Below are 24,556 nucleotides of genomic sequence, written 5' to 3'. Positions count from 1 at the left end.
CTGAGGTAGCTGGCAAGGTGGTGGTCTGGGCGGTACCTGGGGAAAAGCTCTCTAGGGCAGGGGGTCATGGGCAGAATGAACCCTGGCATGCTCGCAAGAAGAGGAAACTGAAGGGCCAGGAGGCCCAGAGGCTTGGAGGCTGTGAGTTGTAGGCCTGATCAGGGTCTCTACCCTGCTGCTCGAGGGAGATGGGAAGCCTGGAGGGGGTTGGGAGTGATACAGAGTTAGTGGGTCACTCCGGTTGCTGTGGGTAGAACAGGGCAAGAGCCAGAATGGCTGGGGATGAGTGGGTGTAGGACAACGATGGTGGGGTTCTGAGTGTGCCAGAGCCCTGGGGGCGTGGGTGGTTACGTGTGTCGGGCTGCTAAGGGCTTCTGCTCTCGTAAAGGGAACTCTAACCTCCCCGTGGGGTCGCTGTGAGTCAGCATCCACTCGGAGGCAGTGTATCTAAAGGAGAGCCGGGTGGGAATTGCAGATTGGTTTGGGGTGAGAGAGCAGCTGAGCATCTCAAGGTAGGAGCCTGCTGGGGAGATTCATACCTGCGTGGAGCACAGCAGTTCATTGGGGACGTGCCACGCTGTAAGATGCCCGTGAGGTGCCGTGGGCCGGTGGGTAAGATTTGCTGAGAGGAGTGGTGGGGGTTGGAGCAGACACAGCTCAGGAAAGGGCATCCAACCTGGGTGGGCGCGCAGGGGGGCAGCAGAGTAGATGGGTAGAGCAGTGTTCTAGAAGGCCAGGAGAAGGCGTGTACAGGAGCATTGACCCCAGGATTAAGTGTGAGGAGGCCGCTGGTGCTTGAGGTGCAGGGTCAGGTGGAGAGCAGGGCCATTTCCTATGAGGAGTCTTTATATCGGGCGGGGGGGGGGGGGAGATGAGGCAGGAGGGAGGGAGACCTTGGGAAGAGGGGTGCTGCTTCCACAGCTGGGAACCAAGGCCTGCAGCCCCTGGCCTCAGGTACTTGTGAGGTACAGGTGCGTGCTTGCAGGGCGTGCTGTGGTGTGGTTTCCCTGTGTGCCTACCCTCCCCACAGCCAAGCACCATGCAGAAGAGAGAGTTCTGCTCTCCTGCCTTGCTGCCGGGGCCACCAGTGCCCCATTGAGACCCCGGGAAGGGCATGTTGGTGGGCAGGCCCATGCCTGCCCTGACTGCACACCTTGCCTGGCGCCCAGAGCGAGTGCCCAGTTAGCAGCAGTTGTGTTTGCTTGAGGGTGTCCAGCCACCTGGCCTCCACCCCCTACTCTTCTGCACTGCGGGGCTGGGGCCACAGGAGCTGGGGTCCACTTCCCAGCACCCCCTGCTGAGCTGCCCTCAAGGGGTAGGAGGTGGGGTGTGACCTGCAAGTGAGTTCTGCCCACAAGTCTGCCTCCCTGGTCCTGGATGTGCTACCCCACAGGGCTGAGGAACAGGGCACAGGAAGGGCCCCCCATGTTCTGCTGCAGACTCCCCTCATGGCTCCACGGTGGGCTTGGCCCCAGGGTGAGCCGTGAACGCCCTGTTCCCTCAGCATATCAGCCAAGGACCTGAAGAACATGCTGTCCCAAGTCAACTACCGGGTCCCCAACATGCGCTTCCTCCGAGAGCGCCTCACGGTGAGGGTGCTGAACACGTTTGCAGGGCTGGGCAGGGAAAGGCCAGGCCCTGGGTTTGTGGCGTGACTGGTGCCCCACTCTGTCCCCTGCTAGGACCTGGAGCAGCGCAGTGGGGACATCAGCTACGGGCAGTTTGCGCAGCTGTACCGCAGCCTCATGTACAGCGCCCAGAAGACGGTGCATGAGCCTCTCCTCCCCCACCCCTCCAGCCTTGTCCCGCCCCACCTGCCTTGCCCTGCTACCTGCCTATAGCAGGGTGGGAGTTGGGGTGGGGGCTCTTCTCTGCAGCCTGTCCTCACCTGCAGCCCAGTCTCCCCTCCTGAGCTGAGCCCCCTTCTTCCATGGGGCCTCGCGCTGACCTGCTTATGTCTCCTGCAGATGGACCTGCCTTTCTTGGAAGCCACTGCCCTGAGGTTTGATCTGCAGCCGGGTGGGTGGGGGTGTCCCCTGGGCTCTCATCACCCCTCCAAGACTTGACTGGGAGGCCATAGGAGCAGGGAGCCCTAGCTGGGCTGGGCCCTGCCTCCTAAGGGCCCTGGGCCCCCCAGGCACTCCGCTTCTCTCCCGACAGGGCTGGGGAGCGGCCAGAGCTCTGCCGTGTGTCGCTTTCCGAGTTCCAGCAATTCCTCCTGGAGTACCAGGGGGTACGGCCTGGCCAGGGTGAGGGCGGGTGCTGGGGGCATCCCTGAGTGCTGCCCCTCATTGCACCCCCTCCCCGCACTCCAACCCCAGGAGCTGTGGGCAGTGGACCGGCTGCAGGTACAGGAGTTTGTGCTCAGCTTCCTCCGGGACCCCCTGCGAGAGATTGGGGAGCCCTCCTTCTCCCTGGACGAGGTCAGTGGGCCACCCCACCCCCGCAAGGATGGGTCTCTGCATCCATGCCAGTGGGCAGCAGTGCCAGCTCAGGGTTGCTTCTCTTCTGTGTTTGTCTCGTTAGTTCGTCACCTTCCTGTTCTCCAAGGAGAACAGCGTGTGGAACTCGCAGCTGGACGCGGTATGCCCTGAAACCATGAACAACCCTCTCTCCCACTACTGGATCTCCTCCTCCCATAACACGTGAGCACCTGCCCTGGGAGAGGGGCCCGGGGAGGGCGCAGGGCCCGAGGCCACGCCTGCTTCTCCTCCTGTCCAGATACCTGACCGGGGACCAGTTCTCCAGCGAGTCCTCCCTGGAAGCCTACGCCCGCTGCCTGCGCATGGGCTGTCGCTGCATCGAGTGTGCGTGGGGGCCTGGGCTGGGGGAGAGGGAAGAGGCCGGAGGAGGGGATATGTGCCTGCTGGGTGACCTCAGGGTGACCACGTGCTGCTGCCCCCAGTGGACTGCTGGGACGGCCCAGATGGGATGCCAGTCATTTACCATGGACACACCCTGACCACCAAGATCAAGTTCTCAGACGTCCTGCACACCATCAAGGAGCATGCCTTTGTGGCCTCGGAGTGAGTGGGAAGGACTCCAGAGGGACCCTGTCCCCAACCCCTGCTATCTGCTGTTCTTCCCAGCACCTGCATCCTTGTTGGCTCCTCCCCTCCCCCTCCTGCTTCCTGCTTGAGCTGCTGCTTCCCAGGTAGGCTGTTTCCAGCATCCTCCGGCCCGTCTCATTGCAAACATGAGCTCTTAACCTTGGTCCCAGGCCAACCCTAGCCTCCCCTCCACCCAGAGCCCTGTCTCCTGCATCCCATTGGCTCAGCTCCTCTTCCCACTGACCTGGGGCTCTATGCTCTCTCTCTCACCTCACCACGGGCTCACCACACTCTGAGCTGCTTGGAAGTAAGGTCTCATCTCCTTCCCTCTTCACAGACAACCCTCTCTCACTGCTGGGTCATCTCTGGAGCTGGGCCATCTCGGGCTGCCCACTGCAGCCTGGGGTCACTCCCCTAGAGACAGGGTGCCTCCAGATCCTTGGCGACTAGCATCTCATTTTAGAGGGCTCCTCGGATTGCCCCCCCCCGTGTACCCCAGTATCCCAGGGTCCATGTCCCCCATGTCGGGCCCTTCCCCACAGGTACCCAGTCATCCTGTCCATCGAGGACCACTGCAGTATTGCCCAGCAGAGGAACATGGCCCAGTACTTCAGAAAGGTGCTCGGGGACATACTGCTCACCAAGCCTGTGGACATATCTGCCGACGGGCTCCCCTCACCTAATCAGCTCAAGAGGAAGATCCTCATCAAGGTGAGGGGGCTAGTGGGTCCCCACTTCACATCTGCCTTCCCAGGCTGCTGGTCCGTACTCAGTGGAGCCTCCAGGCTAGGGCTGGCATCATGGCCTGAATCTCCCACAGCACAAGAAGCTGGCCGAGGGCAGTGCCTACGAGGAGGTGCCCACGTCCGCAATGTACTCGGAGAACGACATCAGCAACTCCATCAAGAACGGCATCCTCTATCTGGAAGACCCCGTGAACCACGTGAGGCTGGGCGGATGGGCAGGGGCGTTGCTGCGGGCTCTGCCCAGGGGCTCCTGCTCACAGTCCTGTCGGCCTGTTCCAGGAGTGGAACCCCCACTACTTCGTTCTGACCAGCAGCAAGATCTACTACTCCGAGGAGACCAGCAGTGACCAGGGCAATGAGGACGAGGAGGGGCCCAAGGAGGTGAGCGGGGACTGCAGGTAGGGGAGGGGCACCTCCTCGCTAGAGGCCACGCTGAGCATCTATGCTGCTTCCTGCAGACCAGCGGCAGCACAGAACTGCACTCCAACGAGAAGTGGTTCCACGGGAAGCTGGGGGCCGGCCGGGACGGGCGCCACATCGCCGAGCGCCTGCTTACCGAGTACTGCATCGAGACTGGGGCGCCCGACGGCTCTTTCCTCGTGCGCGAGAGCGAGACCTTCGTGGGCGACTACACGCTGTCTTTCTGGTAGCCCGCGTGGGGTGTGCACGTGGGGGCTGCTCCCAGCGCTCCCCGGGCTTGAGCGTGGATGGCACCGGGGTCCCTCAGTTGCCTCCCTGTCTGAGACTTCTCCCCCTCCTCAGGCGGAATGGGAAGGTCCAGCACTGCCGCATCCACTCGCGGCAGGACGCAGGGACCCCCAAGTTCTTCCTGACCGACAACCTGGTCTTTGACTCCCTCTACGATCTCATCACACACTACCAGCAGGTGCCCCTGCGCTGCAATGAGTTTGAGATGCGCCTCTCGGAGCCCGTCCCGCAGACCAATGCCCACGAGAGCAAGGAGTAAGGGAGAAGCCCTGTTGGGGCGGGGCGGGGCCAGGGCCAGGGCCAGGGCTGACTCGGACCCCTCCTCAGGTGGTACCATGCCAGCCTGACCCGAGCCCAGGCCGAGCACATGCTTATGCGGGTGCCGCGCGACGGGGCCTTCCTGGTGCGGAAGCGGAATGAGCCCAACTCCTACGCCATCTCCTTCCGGTAAGGGACACCACCCCAGGGAAGGTGGTGCTGGTGGCTTGGGGGACTGGGCCGCCCTGACCACTCCTTCCCCCCTCCCTGACTGTTCTGGCTGCAGGGCAGAGGGCAAGATCAAGCACTGCCGTGTCCAGCAGGAAGGCCAGACGGTGATGCTGGGGAACTCGGAATTCGACAGCCTCGTGGACCTCATCAGTTACTACGAGAAACACCCTCTGTACCGCAAAATGAAGCTGCGCTACCCCATCAATGAGGAGGCCTTGGAGAAGATCGGCACCGCCGTGAGGCTCCAGGAGGGGAGGGGCAGGCATTGAGGGGGACAGGAGCAGCGGGCCCTGAAGCTCTGGGTGGCCCGGGCTGGCCTCCATGTGTGGTGAGGAAGTGCAACAAGCAGAGGGCTAGCGGAATGGGTGCAGGGTTTTGTGAGGCCGGCCCGTGGCTGGACAGTAGCAGTCGTCTGTGCCCAGGACACAGGCTCTTGGCTGTGGCTAGAAAGGAGCAGGGAGACTGGCTGGCTGAGAGCCCCGTCGTCTCTGACCTTGGGTGGCCAGGACGGGACTCCCGTCCAGGGGCCTGGGGCTCAGTGGTGATGCGGATGTCGGGGGCGTGCTTCCTGTGGGCCTGGCGGTCAGTTTATGGGCCCCTGAACCAAACCACTTCCGAGGAGGAGATGCAGGGGGCAGGCAGGCCACCGAGCCCATCCCTTGGGCAAGGTACTGCGGGGACGAAGGCAGCTGCTGCTCTCTAACCTGCTGGGCCAGTGACACCCCTGTGCCCTCCCAGGAGCCAGACTACGGGGCCCTGTATGAAGGACGCAACCCTGGCTTCTACGTGGAGGCAAACCCGATGCCGACTTTCAAGGTACCCCTCAGCCTCTAGGCACAGGAGTGGGGGGCCCTGCTGCTGGGCGGCCTTGCCCCGCCTGGGACCCACCTGCGGTCTCTGTGGAGAGGTGGTTTTTGTGGGTTTCCGGGCCAAGAAGGCTAAGGAAGTGTGTGTGGTTGTTACATGAGTCCCCAGGGCTGACCCAAGCCCCAGCTGTCCCTGGGGGTCATCTCTGACCCTCCTGTGCCAAGGTGGGGCCCCCCAGCTACTCACTGCCCTTTGTTCCAGAGTGCTGTCAGATGGGGTTTGCTTTCTCAGGGATTGGGGGGGGGTGCGTATCCTCAGTGGGCAGGTGCCCTTTTCCTGCCAGGCCCAGGAGGCATGCTGTACCTGTACCAGATACAGGGTGGGCCTCCTGGTGACTTGGCCAGCTGCATTATGCATGCAGCGGGTGCTGGCAGGGTCCTCCCCGGCCCAGGCCAGGTGACCGTGGAAGGGAGTGGCCGCGTGAGTGAGTGCTCTCTCTCCACAGTGCGCGGTCAAAGCCCTCTTTGACTACAAGGCCCAGAGAGAGGATGAGCTGACGTTCACCAAGAGCGCCATCATCCAGAACGTGGAGAAGCAGGAGGGGGGCTGGTGAGCCTGGGCCCTGGACCGCAGCCGGGCTGGCAAGGGGGGCTTTGCTGGGAGCATTGGCCTGTTGGAGGCACCTGCCGCCGTTTGGCTTAGGACTGGGGTCCCAACAGAGGATGGTTGTGGCCTCTCAGGTGGCGTGGGGACTACGGCGGGAAGAAGCAGTTGTGGTTCCCATCAAACTACGTGGAAGAGTTGGTCAGCCCAGCAGCCCTGGAGCCGGAGAGGGAGGTAAGAGCAGCGTGTGGGTCCACCTCCCCCTCCCCCAGCATGCCTGTCCTGGCCCAGGGCTCTCACCAGCATGCAATCCCACATGATGAAAGGCAGACATTTGTCATGTGCACACACCCTCCTCCAAATGAGAGTGCTACAGGCTTGCTGACGCTTCCTGGGCTTTGCTTCCACAGCACCTGGACGAGAACAGCCCCCTAGGAGACTTGCTGCGGGGCGTCCTGGATGTTCCAGCCTGTCAGATCGGTGAGCCTCTTCTCCCACCACCCCCATGCCAGGCTGCTGTCTGAAGCACCCTCTGCTCTGACCCGCCTTTCCCACCTTGTGCACCCGAATGCTCCCCTTTGTGGGGTGCTGGGGCCTGGCAGCACTGTCCAGGAGGGCAGCAGGGAGCAGTAGTCCAGGGGAAATGAGTGAAGCTGGCAGAGCTGGGTTGGACCTTCAGATTAACCTGAGCTGTAGTCTGTTGTGCAATGTGGGAAGTTCTCGAGCCTGTTCCTGAGGCTCCTGTGCGAGCTTGGTCCACAGCCTGGCTTTGTGTCCCCAGCCATCCGACCAGAGGGCAAGAACAACCGGCTCTTCGTGTTCTCCATCAGCATGGCCTCGGTGGCTCACTGGTCCCTAGATGTCGCAGCTGACTCGCAGGAGGAGCTGCAGGACTGGGTGAAGAAGATCCGAGAGGTGGCCCAGACTGCAGACGCCAGGGTACAGACTGCGCCCCCCCCCCCCCACCACACACACACACGAGGACAGGCATGTCACTGGTGGGGTGGCAGCCTGAGTGTCCCAGTGAGCTCCTTGTAGTAAGAGGGAGGTGTCAAGTGGACCAGTGAGGGGTGTATGGAGGTGACTCAAGAATGAGTGGTCAGTCAGACGTAGGATCTGAGGGGTTGGGGGAGCAGGGTGTGGCAGGACCCCTCCACAGAAAGGTTGCAGAACCGGTGGGGGCGGGGGTGTTTCACTTTTTATTGCGAGTGAAGGCTTGCCGGACAGCATTGGTTTATGTTCAGCAGGTCGTCCCGCACCCACACACGTGCTGTCCCCAGTGTGCTGTCACGTAGCCACCCCACTGTGTTTCCCGTCTCTTCCACTCCACCCCCCCAGCCCTCTGGACTCGGTCACTTATTCTCATGCAGAGGGGTCCAGTTCCAGACCTGAGGGTGACTCTGGTCTCGTCTGTGATTCGGCCAGCACCTTCTCGTGGTCCTCTCAGGGCAGTTGGTGCTGGGTGGACACCACCAGGGCTGGCCCAGGGTCATGGGACTGGTGGTGTGTTGGTCCATCAGTCCTCTGAATGAGTTGTCTCCGCTTATCCTCTTTCCTTGGGGTGGGGGGGAGCTCTAATGGGTCTTAGAGTCCCAATCGCTGGTCGCCAGAGTAGGATGTAGAACGTCATCTGTGTTGGGTTGGGCCAGTTGACCTTGGTGTCCCAAGATGGCGAGTATGTTCTTGAGAGCAGGGTGGAGGAAAGATGGCTTGGGCTGAGTCCGCAGGCGGAGGGAGGGGCCTGTGTTCTGCTCCAGACCCCGGTGGGGAGTGCCCAGTCTGCAGGGGCCTGGTTTCTCCAAGGTGGGGCTCCAGTCCTGAGCCGTGGGGCCCCGTGTGTGTGTGTGTGTCACCAGCTCACTGAGGGGAAGATGATGGAACGGAGGAAGAAGATCGCCCTGGAGCTGTCAGAGCTGGTCGTCTACTGCCGGCCCGTTCCCTTTGATGAAGAGAGTACGTGTGCCCTGAGCCTGCGTCGGGCCCTGGGCAGGTGGGTGGGCAGGCAGGCAGGCGGCTTGCTAAGGGTTCTCCCTTTCTGGCTCAGAGATTGGCACCGAGCGGGCCTGTTACCGGGACATGTCATCCTTCCCTGAAACCAAGGCCGAGAAGTACGTGAACAAGACCAAAGGCAAGAAGTTCCTCCAGTACAACCGGCTGCAGCTCTCCCGCATCTACCCCAAGGGCCAGCGGCTGGACTCCTCCAACTATGACCCCCTGCCCATGTGGATCTGTGGCAGCCAGCTTGTGGCCCTCAACTTCCAGACTCCAGGTCAGGGGCTGCCCTGGGGGACCAGGTGGGGTGGGGTGGGGGCAGTGGGACTCTCCAAACCCACCAGAGCCCGCCCTTGCAGACAAGCCCATGCAGATGAACCAGGCGCTCTTCATGGCCGGTGGGCACTGTGGCTACGTGCTGCAGCCGAGCACCATGCGCGATGAGGTCTTCGACCCCTTTGACAAAGGCAGCCTCCGCGGCCTGGAGCCCTGTGCCGTCTGCATCGAGGTGGGTACTGCTGGCCTGGACGCCCGGCTGGGGGAGCAGAGTGCACAGGGTTTCTGGGTTTGTGGTGGGTGGGGGTGTGGTTGTTACTCGTTGCGCTGCAATCCGCCTGGTCGGCAGCGGGAAACCAGCAGCAACTTCGAGGGAGAAAGACAGGCAGGGCTTCCTGCTCTGGTAAACAGCTAGTGTCGGAAACCCACTCTGGTCGCTCTGAGTTTGGTTTGGGTTGGTCTCTGACGTATGGGCTGAATTCAGCTTCAGACTGGCCTGCCCTGGGCCCAGCAGGGGGCGCACTCCCTCCGCAACCCTGTGGGAGGGAGGAAGGGAGCCTGAAAGGCATTCAGCTGCCTCTGCCCGCCCACACAGGTGCTGGGGGCCCGACACCTGCCCAAGAACGGCCGGGGCATCGTGTGCCCTTTTGTGGAGATCGAAGTGGCCGGAGCAGAGTACGACAGCATCAAGCAGAAGACGGAGTTTGTGGGTGCGTGTGTCCCGCCCACCTTGTGTGAACCTGGCCCCCACCTGCCCTGCCTGAAGCTGAGCCTCTGCCCTTGCCTCTGCAGTGGACAATGGGCTGAACCCTGTGTGGCCTGCCAAGCCCCTCCACTTCCAGATCAGCAACCCCGAGTTTGCCTTCCTGCGCTTCGTGGTGTATGAGGAGGATATGTTCAGTGACCAGAACTTCTTGGCGCAGGCGACCTTCCCCGTGAAGGGTCTGAAGACAGGTAAGACACCACCACCCCCCCCCCACTAGGGTGACCGCCGAGTGTGGGGAGGGTGGCTGCCCACGCCCGGCTGAGCATGTTGCCCCTCCAGGATACAGAGCCGTGCCTTTGAAAAACAACTACAGCGAAGACCTGGAACTGGCCTCACTGCTCATCAAGATCGACGTCTTCCCGGCCAAGGTAACGGGCTGGGGGGCGATGGGCAGAAGGGAGGCGAAGCACGGCCTGGGCGGCCAAAGGAGTCACACCCCACCACCCCGCCTCCTGTTGAAGCAGGAGAACGGTGATCTTGGCCCCTTCGGTGGGACTTCGCTGCGGGAGCGGGGTGCTGATGCCCCTGGCCAGCTGTTCCACAGCCGCGCCCGGGAGGGCTCCTTTGAGGCCCGCTACCAGCAGCCCTTTGAGGACCTGCGCATCTCCCAGGAGCAGCTGGCCGACCACTTCGACGGGCGGGAACGGAGGTGAGCGAGGGGGTAGGGGGGCTGGTCTCCGGGGAGTGCCCCTTCCTCTATGGAGACGTCAGTGGGGTGGCTCTGGTTGTTCCCTGCAGGGCACCGCGGAGGACTCGGGTCAATGGAGACCACCGCCTGTAGTAGGTGGCTGCCAGCAACCGGTCCTGCGTGCCTCGTGGAAGGCCGCCCCCGGCCTCGCCTGGAGCTTTAATCCAGCAGTGAGCACTAGACAGAACCCAAGCCATTCACGAGATGCGTCCTGCCCTGGCCACCGCGCCGCCAAGTGAGGCAGGAACTGCACGGAGGCTCCAGTTAAGCACACACCTGGCCCCGACCTCTGGAGATGGAGCCTTCCGTCTTCCGGGGCCAGGACCACAGCCGCCCCTCTGGGAGAGGCTGCCTCAAGAGGCACCTAGGCTCCAGGAACTTGGAGGAGAGGGAGGAGCGACACACCGTGCCGCGCCTCCTCGCCGGGCCAGGCCGGGCCCACCACGTTTACATTGTCCTGTAGCTTTAAAACCACAGGTGAGTGGCCCGCAGGAGGGACAGGCCTGCCTCGCAGAGGACACAGCACAAGGGCATGCTGCCCGTGGCTGGGCACGCGGCCCCAGCCTGAGACAAAAGGGGATTAATGGAAAATAGCAGTATTATTTTCTTCTCAGCGGTATTGTAATACGTAAGTTATTTCCTCCTGCCCCGGACCCCCGAGGCCCCCTGGGGTGAGGCCAGTGCGAGTGCACGGCACCGGGTGGGAGAGGAGACTACCAGAAACCCTGGGCAGCTCCATGTTTCCCACGGGGACCAAAAAGGGAGAGAGGAGGTATCTGCACCTCCCAGGTCGCTGGGGACCAGGCAGTGGGAGCTGGCCACAGCGCTGGGCTTCCTGCTTCAAAGGACAGAGGCTGGGGTCTGGGCCCATGAGCACCAAGCGTCCCAGCATAGCCACCATTCAGCACACGTTCGCCCACTGCCCACGTGTGGGCCCAGGGGTGGCCATTTGCTATTTCTGCTGTCCTCCGACAACCTGACTGCCAAATAAACCAGCCTCACGCCCTTGTCTTCACACGTGTGCACTCTTGGGGGGCTTGGGAGCGCCTGCTGGCGGTGGGCTTCAGAGGATCATTCTAGAGTAAAAGCCCCTCCCTGTGCCACAGAAGCCTTCCCAGGAAACTACATTTAGATGTGAGTGACCCAGGCCTCTTGAGCTAAGAACCAAGCGCTCCGGGCCCAGTTGTGATTGGAGGGGCCGCCTCCCCAGTCTGTGCCCACACAGTGCCGGGCTCGCCACAGGCTGGCTTTTGTGAGGGTCAGCCCTGCCACCTCTGGCACACTGAGATCAGGTGGCGGCTTAGGAGAAACGGGAGGTGTCAGAATTGCAAGTGTCAAAGGCCCTTTCCTGCGTGGCAAACCAGACCAGTGCCATTAGCTTCCCCGAGTGCACAGGTCGGAGCCGTCCTGGTTCATGCCAGGCTTCTGGCATCACCCACAAAAATGGACTACAGCGGTGCTTTCCTGACTGGCCGGACGGCGCCTGGTGATTCTGGGGAAAGGTTGCCCCAGGAGAAACCGGGGCTGCGTGGGCTTGTCCAGTCGGCCTCGTTCTGGCTGTGGTGAGTACATACATATCTGGGTGATGGCTGTGTAGCTCAGCAGTCCATGAATCCAGAGGTGCCTCAGAAGCCAGGCCTGGGGGTCTGCTGCCAGAAACTCAGGAGTCGGGGTTGTCTAAATCAGCAACCTGTCTGTAATAAAACGGCCGTTTCCACCTTGGCGACACTGTTCACAGTGTGCCAGCGCTGCCCCCCCCCCCCCCGAGTCAGCTCTTATGGCTCAGAGCTTCACCCCCCTCCCCCTAGCTGCTGCTGACCGCATGCAGGCATACCTGTCGGCCCAGCAGCAGGCCCCGGTGGGGCGCTCAGGCTTGTAGAGGCTGTCCTGTGGGAAGGTGTTAAGAGAACTGAGGGCTTCCCTCCACCCTTGCTGTTAGCAAGTCCCTGTGGCCTCAGTGCTCACCAAGCGCATCACCTGAAGGCCAGACCTGGGGCTCCTGGCAACCTTTCACGCCAGGCTGCCTTGCCCCTCACTGCCATGCCCAGTCTTTCTAAAGGACAAATGGGAAGGTTGTTCCCAGCTGCTGCGGGTTCGGGCCTGAGGCAGGCCCTGTGGGTGTGCTGCCGCCTCCCCTGAGCTTGTCAGTACTGTGCCCTCAACCTGACGCTTTAAAACCCGAGCCTGGCCCAGCTCAGACCCCGGGGTTTTGGAAAGAGGGTGGCTAAGGAGTACAGACTGGGCCGGCCGAGAAACTAAAGTGAACAGGATTGGGGTGGGTGGGTGGGGGTTCCCAGTAGGTTCCACTCCCAAGTGTGGTGCTCCCGCTGGCTGGTGGTAACGGGGCTAATGGTGGGCACCACTGTCCCCAGGGGTGAGTGCACCCAGGACGGCCACAGGCTGGGGACTTCCTGCAGCCCCATCCACAGGACGAGAGAGGCCTTTGTTCTAAAGGCTGTCCTATGGGGAGGCAGTGCGAGCTGTTTCACTTGGAGGAAGAACTGGAGGCTGCCCCCCCCCCCCAACTGCTGTACAAAGTACCTGTGTCTCTGCTCCTGACCAAGCACGTCACCTGAAGAGCCGAGCGAGCCCACCCTCCCTCCCATTTCTGTAAAGCACATCTGTGCATCCACAGCCCTGGTAGTGTAGGAGCCCTTGTGACGTAGTGGGCCTCAGGGTCAGCGGTTCAAACATACCAGCTGCTCTTCCAGAGACGGATGAGACTTGGAACCTTGATCCACAGGGGCAGTGCTCTGTCCGACCAGGGTTTCTCCTCAGTTGGAATTGACTTCATGGCACTGACTTTCACATTGGGAAGGACCAAGTTCCGCCTCGGCTCAAGTGCCTACTCCTCCCTGGGTGGTCCCCCCTTGCCAATACCCAAGGTAGTCATGTCTCGTCAGTCCAGGTGTCCTCACTGCCAGGCTGCTGCTGCAGCTGCCCCTGGTGAACCTACAGTGACCCCAGCTGGCCGCCTCTGGTTGTGTTGTCTGAGAGCTGCTCCACCGGGGCTAGCTGAGGGGCTTCAGGGCCCATCCCGGCCTGGCCAGCTCCCAAGGGGCTAGCTTGTTTGGATTTATCATACAGTTGCTTTCCCTAGACCTTGGTTGGCCTCTCGGAGGACAAGCCCTGGCATCTACCTGGACTGGGATCACTGGGTAGTGCCTCTCCCAGGCCCTGTGGTGGATCATGGAGGTGGGAGTCCTTGCCTTTTCCTCTAGAAGCCCCCCACCTTAGCAGATGGCCCGCGCTTTTGCCAACACCTCCCTCAGAAAGGTTGGTGGGTGTCCTTCCACCAGGTGAGTGGTAACCCAGGTATGATCCAGTTGTCTCTAGACCACTTGTAACCGGCAGGTTCGCACTCCTCACCCGAGCCCTCGGCAGCCAGGATGTAGTTGTAGACGATTTCCTGACTGGCCCCCCACCCCAAAGAAGTCAGGGATGTGAAACAGGTTTTTTTTTATTTAGGAACAGCCAAGAAGTTTAAAGTATCATTTAGGCCCATTTCAAACTGTACAAGCAGCTTCTCCCCACTCCCCTCCCACATCCAAAGCCACAGGTATAAAATTTACGAAATGTGCAATTTGCATCTTAGAAATAGCAGCATCCCCACAGGGGACCATGTGGGGTGCAGGGATTCAGTCCCCGAGGACCACCCCACTCCCCCATCCCAGCACAGCCACAGGCTGAACTCCGGGCACACTTGGCTCCCCACCGAGCGGGACCCCTCCTGAGCCGTTGCACACAGGCCTAGTGGTGGGCCGTTGGAGGTCCAGCTGCTCTGGAGGCTCACACCTAGCCGCAGCAGGGGCAAGACCCTCCTGCAGAGACCACCCTTTGGCTAAAGGGTTGGCCTGCCTCAGGACAAGGGGCCATGGCCTCTGACTAGCACCAAGATGTCACGTCAAGCGCACTGCTTGGAGGGACACCATCCTGCGCCTGGCAGGCCTGCCAGCAGGGACCCTCGTCCCACGGGGCTGAGGAGACTGCCAGCCTGGCACCCTCCCCAGCTCACTGGGCTCAATGAACAATGGCTGGCAGGGGAGGGGAGGTTGGCGTGTTTTACTAACAATTCTGCCTCCGTCTGACCCTCTGAAATGGCTGGACAAAGCAGCTGCTCAGAAGCTCTTTAGGAACCACTGCCCAAGACCACCCGCCTCTTCTGGCTCTGTGGTAGGAATGGTGGGGGCAATGGCTCCTAAGCCCCACGTGATAAGCATAGCAATTCTAACCTCTGAACCTCGCTGCCGCCCAGGGCATTTGCCCAGGGCAGTCAGTGACCATGCCTTTGTCCAGATCTGCCACCTTTCAGGCCTACCCCACTGAAATAGACATTTTTCATGGAAAGAAACCGAGGTCAAGTTGAAAAGTATTAACTGAGAAAAGCTATTCATTGACATATCTGGGTGTTTGTTCACCCCCACTTTCCCAGTGGGACCTGTAGCAGAAATGAACATTAATCAACCTGCTGGTGGAGCCATGGCTCTGCCACGCAGTGTGGTGGGCAGCAGAAGAGCCAGAGCCCCCACAACTTGGCTCGGTCCTGTCTTAACTGATAGACGCAACCCTACGAGGGGAGGGGCCCTGGGGTCTACAACTTCCTGCTTTCTCAGGTGTTTAAACTGCTTTAGTCTGGTACTCCCCAGACCACACTAAGATAACCCCCAAAGGGCTGGGGAGGGTGGCTGGAAGGAGTGTGGGAGAGAAGCAAGCTGGGGCCAGAGCCCCTGAGGAGCGGGCAGCTCCATACCTGTCGATGGGGTGGAGCTGGTGCCGGAGCAGACCAAGGGAGGCTACAGGCAGGTGACAGCCTAAGGGGATCCCGGAACCCCAGCTCCTACCACAGAGGCGCACTCTGAACAAGGACCAGTGAACTCGAGCAGGACGATGTTCCTGCTGGGGTCTGGAAAGACACCAGGACAGGAGCCACACACGCAGGGAATGTGGGGAGCCTGCACTGGGATCCTGAGGGTCACTCAGCGCTGAGCAGGAGAAAGCCCACGAGTCACATCTGCGTTAGGGTCAGCGCTCAGCACATCCTGTGGTCACTGGGAATGAGCCCAATAGGTGGGTGCCAGCAAGGGGTCTTCCCAGCAGGTTGTGGCTGCACCCCATCACCCACCCCCTTTCCAGCGAGCAGGGGGAGTCAGATGGTTGGGTCTCAAACCACCAGCGCATCAGCAGGGACAGCAGCACTCAGCTGTTCACTGGCCAGCCCAAGTGCCAACAATGCAGTCCCTTCTGAGGCCCGGCTTCTGAAGCTGTGCACCCCCAAACGAAAAAGCTCCCCCAGAGTGGAAAGTCTACCTAAGCCACCAGCTAGCTAGCTGTGCCACCAGCACAAATGACCCCACACGGCCTGGGTCAGAATGCCTGGTTTTGTCTGCCGGAAGAGGGCCGAGTGCCGTGGAAAATGGACAAGACATGAGCTACAGAAGGCACACACCCCCCCCAGACTGTCCCCACCCAGCACTCCCAGACAGGGAGGTTGAACCACTTGGGACTCAGGTCTGAAAGAGACCGAACTCCAGCCCACCCCTCAACTCCACCTCCCTCAGGAGGTGACAGCAAATCCCCCTCCCTCTCATCCTGCACTACACATACACACACAATGTGGGTAACCATGTGGTCGGGCTGGCCACCACCTGTTGGGACTAAAGCTGCCCCAAACCCTGCCACCCCCACTGCCGCCTTGGGGCTGCACCATGGGGACAATTCAGTGTTTATGTGTGGTCATGTGCCCTGTCGGTTTGTCCCTGCATCCCTGGGCACCTGCCAGTCTCCTTATCAATACCAACGTGATAGCTCAGTCCTGGTCCACCACCTCCACTGAATCACCAGCCCCTGAATCATGCTGGGCTCATCTGCTGTGCCGGTGGCTCCTCTCTGTCCTGCCAGGGCTGTAAATACAGTGAATACAAATCCGATGATCAAAGAAATCTCTCGGGATGCAGTCCTCGGCCTCTGGCCTAAGCCTGGAGCAGGGTGGGGTGGGGAAGAGGCGAGGCGAGAGGCACCACTGGTACCTCACACAGCGTTTGTGCAACCTCGGTCCTCCAGGGGCCGGGCCTGGTGTGTGCTGCCTGAATGATGCATCACAGGAGTGTTTGCACTGCGCGTGTGGGCACCTAACTTAAGCTGCAAGCACATACACATCTGAGGGGGAATGCCAGGCCTCTGAAGGTGGGAGACTAGTGCAATTCAGACTCGGGGGAAATCCTCAGAAATGCTGCTGGAGCCACAGCTCCCGCCCTCAAAATGGAAAAAATCAAAAATGGGTTAAAACAACAAAACACCTTGCCAAGTACTCACGGATCATCGGGTAAGAAGAGAAATTTAACAATGACAATTCCCCACCTTCTGGAAGGCAGGGCTATCTACCATGCCCGTCTACCCGGCATCCTCTGGGATGGGCCAGTGACTGGTCCTGCCCTGTTCGGATCTCCCAGGTGAAAAGATGAGAGGACAGAGCCCAAGGGTCCACCAGGGACTCTCACGTAAAGCCCTGGGACCTTCTAATGCCACCCACTCACCTGGCCCCTCACCATGTCCCAGGACAGGTGGCGTGACACTTGGAGCAGGCGTGGGGGTGGCTGACTGTCCCACCACCTCTGTGCAGCCCTGTGAGCGGGCTCCCAGCACCACAAAGGCACACTCACGTGGTCTCAAGTCCGACCAGGCTACAGGAGAAGGAGGAGACATGTTTCCGGTCTGGGGACACAGACCACTGCCACACACCTCCCGATGCCATCCACCCTAGGGTGGGCCCTTGGCGTGGAGGGCCAGCGGCAGTGTTAGCATTTTGCCATCCACCCACACATGCTGGTCTTTGCTGAAGGCCGCCCCATCTCTGGTCACTGAGAAGTCCCCGAATCCCTGTAGGCCCATATCCACTGCTGCGCCGCTGGCTCTTCCTTCTCCAGCCATGGGAGACGATGTGGGCGTGGGGCAAGGGCTCCAAGAAACCAGGTGGCCAGTGGTTGGCCCTGGCCACACAGCTTCACTTGTCTTCCTGCCCCTCGTTTGCAGTTGCAGGGCTCCCTGCTCCGAGGGTTGGAGTGGGACACTGGCAGGCACGAGGATCCGTGCATTGGGCTTAACTAGCACGTTTCTTGGTGAGTCTGGTGGCAGGAGTTGAGGTCCGTGACTGCAGAACCAACCACCCACCAGCTTGGGCGAGCAGAGGCAGCACACACGTCAGCTCCCTGAGGGACAGAGAGCAAAGGGACACACGGGGGCTCCAAGCAAAGGAGTGTGAGGACCCGGGCCCACCCTGTGCTGGACTAAGTGCGGGGACCCTACAGCACCGCTGGGTGGGGGTAGGGCACAGGGTGCTCTGGAGAACAGACATGGTATTTTCAGAGAAGAGATCCAGGAGGATTTGCTGTTCGCTAACCAGTTTCTATGTGCTGACTGTTCATAACCTGATGCTTTATTAAATGTGCTTAAGTGGCTGTGTATCTTCTAAGAGCTGATTCTATGTCCATGAAGAGGGAATATGACTATCTTCCGCAGAGGAAGGGTCCTACAGTGGGGGTGGGGGGGGTGAACGCCCATGTGCTCCTTCAGGGGGGGTGCGGGTAGCAGCCGATGGTGGTGTCTCTGGCTGGCTGTGAGACCACTGGACACGTCTTGGTGCCCAGGGGCCAGGCATGGGGGATGGCAGCAGACTTGGGCATGGCCCTTTCCGTGTGGTAGACGGCATCCCAGACTGGCCAGTCCTTCACAGTAATTGGTTCCAATTCAGTCCGTTTCTGAAGAGAAAACATAACGCCCGTCACATCCACGTCACTTAACCCTCAAACAGTCCCCAGGACAGCTGGCCCTGGCCACGCAGGGTGGCTCCTGGGACCGCTACCTCACATGCAGAGCCTTTCTGCTGGTGACTCCTCTACTCCTGCTGCGCCGATGGGTTATGTATGGTGGGATGCAGCCTGATCTGGCCAGGCCTCCGCTAGACAGGGGCACCCCCACCCTCATCCCACCCAGCCCAGGGTGGTCCCCGTGAGCAAGCAGCTCTTCCCCAGCTGGGCTGCGCAGGCCTCTAGCTCCAGGGCCCTGTCCCCAGTGTGCCTCGCCTCCCCCCGCAGGCTGTAGCTCACGGTGCGGCCACAGCACGGAGTCCGGCCTATGACACCAGTCCCAGAGATCCTTCCTTCATTCGAGCTCCCCACCCAGACCAGAGCCGTGGGCTGGACATCGGAAGGGCCCAGGAGTGGCTGTTACCACGCCATCTGGGAAAGCCTGCCGTACTCCCTGCCTGCCTTAGAGGAAATGGGCAATGCTGCCACGATGCCGTGGCCGCCCCAGCCACTGTGATGGCGGCATTGTACCGTTTGTGTGCCCCAAACCCACAGCCCCATCTTGGGCCTGGCTTATTTTATATAGAGCAGGCATTCATAGACCCAAGCACTCATGAACAGGACCACAGGTGGCCCAGAGCTGGGTGCAGAGGGGGACACGGAGCCCGACAAAGGCAAAGCCTCTGGGCTGAGAGGAGCAGACAGCCTACTCTGCTACCAGAGGGCAGCCTACTCTGCTACCAGAGGGCAGCCTGCACAAAGCCTCCCTCCCAGCGTGTGCCCTCAGGCACGACCAGCTGTGACCTAGAGCTGCCTGGGCAGAGGGGCACGGAGAGGCCATGGCTGGAGCCAGCAAGCAGCCATCTGTCTGTCTGTGGGCCTGTTGCTCACCCTGGCTGTGGTGGTGCCCGGGGCTCCTGGGGTTTGTGCCCCTGCGGCCTGCGGGCAGGTCTCCCCAGGCTGGGAGTGCCAGATGGACAGCGTGGCCAGATGGACAGAGTGCCAGATGGACAGCCGTGGGCAAACTTGGAAATCTCGTCTTCTCGATGTGAGGAAGGCACAATAACACAGCTATGTTGCAAAATCGTTTTCTCATAAGTTTAAAACATCCCCCAAAGCGCAGGAATTGTACCCTTTTGACATGTCCTGGGAGCCTGAGTGGCACAGGGGTTAAAGCGCTCGGTGGGACTCAGCAGTGGCCTGAGGGAGGAGGCGGCGGGGGCTGCCTGCTTCGGTGGAGGCAACAGCCTAAGAACCTTCTGGGGGTAGCGCTCCCTGCCCCAGCCCGCTCTGTGTCATGGAGAGGCTGGGGTGACAGTCCTGGGCAAAGTGACAGGAAGGAGAAAGCTGGGGGCTGTTAGGCCAAAGAAAACAAATGGGTAACAGGACTGCTCAGCTGGGGTGCAGAGGCCAGAGGTGGGGTTGGGGGGCAGTGTCTAGGATGCTAGGGGCCCTCACCCAACAATGAGGTGGCTCCTGACAACGTCCCCACTTCACGCAGCCGCTCAGCCAGCAGCACACCTTCAGCTTCCTAGACTCGGGCCCCCAGCCCCTCCGACACAGCTCCCTCCAGCCCCCCCCACCACCTCCCAGACCTTCCAACGTACAGCGGTGCCTTCCAGGGAGGCCCACAGGCAGCAGGTGCAAACTGTCCTTCTGTCTCCGGTGGGCGCTTGAAGGTGATCTACCCTCCCCCACCATTCTAGTCTGAAACCTGGACTTGCCTTTCCTTCTCAACTACCAACATCCTACTCTCAGCTACTAAACCCTTCCCACCCCTCCTCTCCCACAGAGCCAGAGGAACCTTCCCACTGAAGGACCTGCTGCAGGGCCTCGGGGCCCTCGCTTGATTGCCCCCCACCCCCCCGCCGTGAACCTGAATCTCATTACAGATCGCCCAAATCCGTGGCCACTCGGCCGCCCGTGTGACTAACTCTGAAGCCAGCACCAGGAAGCTTTACTGTTTGGGCCCATCAAAGACCCAAGGACTGTCAGCTCAGAGGTGCAGAGAAGTTCTGTATCAAACTCCTGTCGGCTGACACCTGGCTGGCCCTGGACCACGAGTGGAAAAAGCACCCAGTGGACACACTGGTCAGACTCCTCCGAACACAGGTCCCTAGTGGGCCTTTACTTCAATCACTTTGCCAGTGTTTTTAATCATTAAAAGTGGTCTACTATGCACCCCCCCAGGAATGCTCGTGTAAAGTAACTGTAACGAAAAACAATGGTTTTAAGCCACAGAATAAACCGGTCTGCACCCAGAGTGCTCTAAGCCACAAAAACCCACATCCATGCGGTTTCACGAGTGGAATCCAAGCTGGGGCTGGGCATCCCACAGGCAGCAGGGCCAAGTGTCCCTGGCCCCCGGCCGTGAGGCCCCACCTGGAGCCCCGTGATGACACCGCCTTGCATCATGTCCCTGCTGTGTCGGGGGGCCTAGAGGTCAAGTCCAGAAAGAACATTCCACACTTCTAAGGGCTCCCATGCCAGATGATCTGAGAACTCAGATCTTTCATGTCTCCATGGCCTCTCCTGGAGAGCCCAGCGGTGTCTCCCCGACCACCCTGAAAGACGCCCAATGTGGGCAGCGGGGGAAGCCAGGAAATCAGTGCCGAGTAAGGGCACCGTTAATGGCTTTCTGCCCTTTGTTCATCAATTTGAGCTTTCGTCAAAAGTCCCGTTTCTCTCTCTTGTACTCAATGGCTGTGGTTCTACCTGATTTGAAGAGTATTTGATGCTCCTTGAGCTTCCCTCCCTCCGAATCCACTCTTCTGGGAAACCTGTACAAAGGCCAGACCTCTCTCCGCAGTGTCTCGGAGTTCTTTCCCTGTGACGGCTGGAAGGTTTGAACCCAGCCCTCCCCTGATCCCATGGCTCTCACCCCACTGGGCGACAGCCCGCCCTCAGTGCCTCTCCCCACCCCTCCCCGCCACTGCCACCGCCCCGTGGGTGATGAGTCCTTACCCAGCTGAAGTCCAGCCTGGGGACTAGAGGTGTCCAAGGGCTCTGAGCTGGCCTCAGGGGCACTGGGCTCCCCCCACGACTCCTCAGACACCTCTGAACAGGTGTCGCCAGGAGTCCCTTTGTGCACTGCCACGGGCTCGCTGCCGCTGGGGCCCTGCTCCTCACTGCCCAGGTCTGCCGCCACTGCCCGGGTCTCCTCGCCCATTTTCTCGGCGAACCACTGCTTGACCTGCTGGGCGTTCATCTGGGTCTTGTCGCAGAGGGTCTGCAGGTCGTCGTCGTCCAGCGTCTGGTGCGTCACGTAAAAGTCTTGCAGCAGCTCCCGCAGACGGGGGCCAATGACCAGCAGCCCTGGCGGGAAGTTGCCCCGCTTGTAGTCCTCGTACCATTTGAGCTGGCCGTTCTTCAGGGCGTACCTGCTGTCCCCGAACCAGCGCACCACCTCCGACCTGGGCAGACCCGTCTGGGCCACGACGGCGTCGTAGTCCTGGCTGCTGGGCCACTGCGTCTGGACGAAGAGCTGCCGCAGCAGGTGCCGCTGCTGGGCCGTCTTTCTGCAGCTGCCCTTGCCGGGGGGCTGCTCAGCCGGCTTGCTGGCCACGTCCTCCTCGGCCTCGCAGGGGGCGCCCAGTGCGAGGAGCTCGCCCTGGCCGTTGGCCTCTGTGACCCGCAGGTTCTTGAGGTTGATTTTGATGGGGCTGACCTTGCGCTCGGCCAGGGACTGGCTGCTCGGTCCCTCCAGGGAGCCGCTGTCACCGACGGGCTCCTCCTCCGCACCGACGTCCTCCGTGGCCACCTCTTCCGCCTGGGGGTGGCTCTCGGCCGCCTCCCTGCTCTCCTCAGTGGCACCGCCTCTCTTCCGCCTCTCCGAGAACCAGCTGTCAATCTCCCTCCGGGTCATTTTGGTCTCACCTCTCAGGCGGTCCAGCTCCTCGTCCAGAGGAAGCGGGTTTTGCGCAAAACTGCTCTCCAGGGCCCGGAGCTGCTCGGGGGCTCTCTCCTTGTATTTGGCCGGGGTGAAGTCAGGGGTCTGGTGCCAGGACTGCCGTTTCATGGCCGGGTGGGTCACCAGCGCGGCTGCCGCAGGGGAGACACAGGTCGCCTCCGGGGCGGGCTTGGGCGGCGGAGCGAAGGGCATGTCCGTGGCGGCGTCCATGAGGATGGTACCCTGGTCGCCGGGCATGGGCCGGGAGCCCTTCAGGTTGCGGCAGTGGTACCGCCGGTCGCTGAACCACTTCCGCACCTCTCTGGTACTGAGGCCGGTCACTTTGGTCAGATGCTCCACCTCGCCCTGCCCCGGGAACTGGTTCCGACAGAAGCTTCCTTTCAGCGCCGACAGCTGCTGGTGAGACTTCTTGTTTTTGTAGAGGCCGGCGTCCAGGAAGGCCTGGGAAGTGATGCCCGGGCACGCCGTGAGGAGGGACTGCGCTGCCGTCACCACCTTCAAGGCCGCCGACGATGACGACGTGTTGGCACACACCGTGTTCACGGGGGCCACGGTGGTGGGCTGCTTGGAGACAGACGTCACCACGAGGGGGAGAGAGGAGCTGGGGGCTTGCAGCCCATTGGCCACCAGTGGCTGAGTGACCAGAAGTCCCCCCGCCGCGCCCTCCGGCTGGCCCACGACATGCCCTGGGAGTGCAGCTTGGATGAGGTGCTGCACGTTGCCGGGGTTGGGCACCAGAGGGCTATTGAGCACGGTGATCGTGGGCTGCGGCACCGACTGGATGACGGTGTTGAACATCTTCTTGCGGGCGTCCTCGATCTCCTCCGGGGACCAGCTGATGCCCTGCTTCAGCCTCTGGGCGGTGAACCAGATCTTGAGCTGTTCCTCGGGATACTTGGTCACCACGGTCAGGTAGCAGAGCTCGGCCTTGGTGGGGTAGGGGAACTTGTGGAAGGAGTTCTTCAGGAAGCTGTTGGCGTCCATGGCCGCGTTGTACGTGGGAATGCTGCTCAGGGGGATCATCACTTTGGGCAGGGACTTGGACGTGGGCAGCGGCTGGTGGGCGTGGTGCTGGGCGTGCACCGGCGGGGGCTGCTGCAGGGGGAGGAACTGCGCTATCCCCGCGGGCAGCACGGGGACTGTGCCCGCCAGGGGCTCGCCGGCTGCATGGGGCGGCTTTGCGGCCGCGTTGGCAGGCGCCTGGCTATGGGGAAGGGGCCCATTGGAGAAGGCGTGGTCCCCCTCTTTCACCTCCTTGTCCCCAGCCGCGTGCTTGGGCGGCGCCTCGCCAGCCGCCAGCGGGCTCGGGAGGGTCTCCTTGAGCGTATGGATTTTCTTGGCCTCGGCTTTGCCTTTCATTAGCTTCATGATTGGGGTTTTGGTGATGATGATTTCCGCGCCGGGCTCCCCAGGGAGGTCGGCGCTCTCAGGGGCGCTCTGCTCCACGACAACATGATTGTCTGGCCTGGCCACGTTCCACACAAAGCTGGCTTCCCCCAAGTGGCACTTGGCGGTGTGCAGGGACAGCCCCTCGGGGGTTTTCGCCAGGAAGCTGCACTGGGTGCACACAAAGGCTGGGTCTGTGTGCTCCGTGTTCATGTGCCCCACAAACTGGGTCACGTCCTGGGTCCTGAAGTCACAGTGTCTGCAGGCATAGGAGTGGCCGTCCAAGGCGCCCCGGTGCCCATTGGCCAGCGCAGGGCCCTCGGTGCTGCTGGGGCCGGGGCCCGCCTCGCTGGCCACCGCGGGGCCTTCCGGGGGCGGAGCCTGCTGGGGACCCTCAGCGGGAGCCTGGGCAGCGGGCTGCGCCTCGGCACCGGCACCGGCTGCCTGCAGCGCCACCGTCTTCACGGGGATCATGCAGGGCGTGGTGGACTTCCTCTTGCTGGCCATGGTGACCTCACTCTGGCGGCTTGGCTGCCGCAGCTCGTCCCCGCGAAGGCCTCACGGTCCCAGGGTCCGGGGCGCCATGAGGGCAGGAAACCGCGGCCTTGGGCGGCTTTTCAGGTGTTGGCAGAAAGCAGCTCTTCCGCGTTAAACCTGAGGAGGTAGGAAAAAACCCAGGAGTCAGTGGGGGCCTCTGAAGCTCTGGGCAGCATCCCGGCCCCAGCCACACCCAGCGATGGCCTGAGTGGCCAGGTCTTTCGACCGCAGGGCAGCAGTGGCCTGGACAGGTCGGCTGCGGCAAGAGGCCTGGGGGGTTCTCATGCCATTTCACGGACAAAAAGGATGGCCTTGGGTTTGTTTATAATTTCAACTCTGAGTGAAAAACAAAACAAAACAAAACACCTTCTCCTGGACTTTCAAATGAATCCTGACCATGTCAGAGTGGAAATAAGGCAGCCTGGTGTCATTCTGTGTAAAGGTTGGGGCCAGAGGGTGCTCCTCTCAGGAGGGTCTCAGAGGGGAGACTGAATCTGCCGGTTGTGTGCAGAAAAGACATGCACCCTCCTGGGTTCTCATGCTTAGGACCTTTTGGAAGCAGGTAACCAGATCTTTCTCTGGAAGCATCTCGGGATAGGTTCGAACCTCCAACCTCTTGGTTGGTAGTTGAGCACTTAACCAACCTTTTGTGCCACACTTTATGAGACTAAGCCACCGCCTGGCAGAGACCAGCCATTCCCGATGTGGGCGAGGTGGTGCAGGCCTCTTCTCTTTGTGGCCCTTCCCTGCCTACAGTCCTACCACAACTGCGCCAGGCCCTGAGGGAGCACCCTAG

At 61.3% G+C, this 24,556-nt stretch overlaps 2 protein-coding genes across 6 annotated transcripts in view; one reads left to right on the top strand and one right to left on the bottom strand.

The window, feature by feature from the left end:
• Positions 1-11,140, top strand: part of PLCG1 (phospholipase C gamma 1) — a 30,592-nt gene extending 19,452 nt beyond the window's left edge. For 2 of the 3 annotated variants that reach the window (XM_075528747.1, XM_075528748.1), the window contains 28 exons: positions 1,505-1,589; positions 1,683-1,766; positions 1,968-2,002; positions 2,161-2,233; positions 2,322-2,423; positions 2,527-2,645; positions 2,722-2,807; positions 2,906-3,026; positions 3,593-3,761; positions 3,871-3,993; positions 4,076-4,177; positions 4,255-4,442; positions 4,559-4,759; positions 4,832-4,951; positions 5,049-5,229; positions 5,732-5,809; positions 6,306-6,409; positions 6,541-6,637; positions 6,814-6,883; positions 7,185-7,342; positions 8,260-8,356; positions 8,448-8,672; positions 8,755-8,903; positions 9,267-9,381; positions 9,464-9,625; positions 9,717-9,805; positions 9,902-10,086; positions 10,176-11,140. In XM_075528747.1, the coding sequence (XP_075384862.1) occupies positions 1,505-1,589; positions 1,683-1,766; positions 1,968-2,002; positions 2,161-2,233; positions 2,322-2,423; positions 2,527-2,645; positions 2,722-2,807; positions 2,906-3,026; positions 3,593-3,761; positions 3,871-3,993; positions 4,076-4,177; positions 4,255-4,442; positions 4,559-4,759; positions 4,832-4,951; positions 5,049-5,229; positions 5,732-5,809; positions 6,306-6,409; positions 6,541-6,637; positions 6,814-6,883; positions 7,185-7,342; positions 8,260-8,356; positions 8,448-8,672; positions 8,755-8,903; positions 9,267-9,381; positions 9,464-9,625; positions 9,717-9,805; positions 9,902-10,086; positions 10,176-10,218 (3,361 nt within the window). In that variant the 3' untranslated portion in view covers positions 10,219-11,140. Of the gene's footprint in view, positions 1-1,504; positions 1,590-1,682; positions 1,767-1,967; positions 2,003-2,160; positions 2,234-2,321; positions 2,424-2,526; positions 2,646-2,721; positions 2,808-2,905; positions 3,027-3,592; positions 3,762-3,870; positions 3,994-4,075; positions 4,178-4,254; positions 4,443-4,558; positions 4,760-4,831; positions 4,952-5,048; positions 5,230-5,731; positions 5,810-6,305; positions 6,410-6,540; positions 6,638-6,813; positions 6,884-7,184; positions 7,343-8,259; positions 8,357-8,447; positions 8,673-8,754; positions 8,904-9,266; positions 9,382-9,463; positions 9,626-9,716; positions 9,806-9,898; positions 10,087-10,175 lie in introns of all 3 variants that reach the window. The other variant, XM_075528746.1, reaches the window with a different exon arrangement.
• Positions 11,141-13,334: 2,194 nt separating this feature from the next.
• ZHX3 (zinc fingers and homeoboxes 3) overlaps positions 13,335-24,556 on the bottom strand; it is a 161,264-nt gene continuing 150,042 nt past the window's right edge. For all 3 annotated transcript variants that reach the window (XM_075528745.1, XM_075528743.1, XM_075528744.1), the window contains exons 3-4: positions 20,892-23,877; positions 13,335-17,879 (exon numbers count right to left, since the gene is read on the bottom strand). In XM_075528745.1, the coding sequence (XP_075384860.1) occupies positions 17,869-17,879; positions 20,892-23,730 (2,850 nt within the window). In that variant the 5' untranslated portion in view covers positions 23,731-23,877 and the 3' untranslated portion in view covers positions 13,335-17,868. The remainder of the gene's footprint in view (positions 17,880-20,891; positions 23,878-24,556) is intronic.

The sequence above is a fragment of the Tenrec ecaudatus genome, chromosome 12 (genome assembly GCF_050624435.1).
Source record: "Tenrec ecaudatus isolate mTenEca1 chromosome 12, mTenEca1.hap1, whole genome shotgun sequence".
In the NCBI taxonomy this organism is placed as follows: domain Eukaryota; kingdom Metazoa; phylum Chordata; class Mammalia; order Afrosoricida; family Tenrecidae; genus Tenrec; species Tenrec ecaudatus.
Note: the sequence above shows the minus strand (reverse complement) of the source record. Positions and strands in the feature narration are given on the sequence as shown.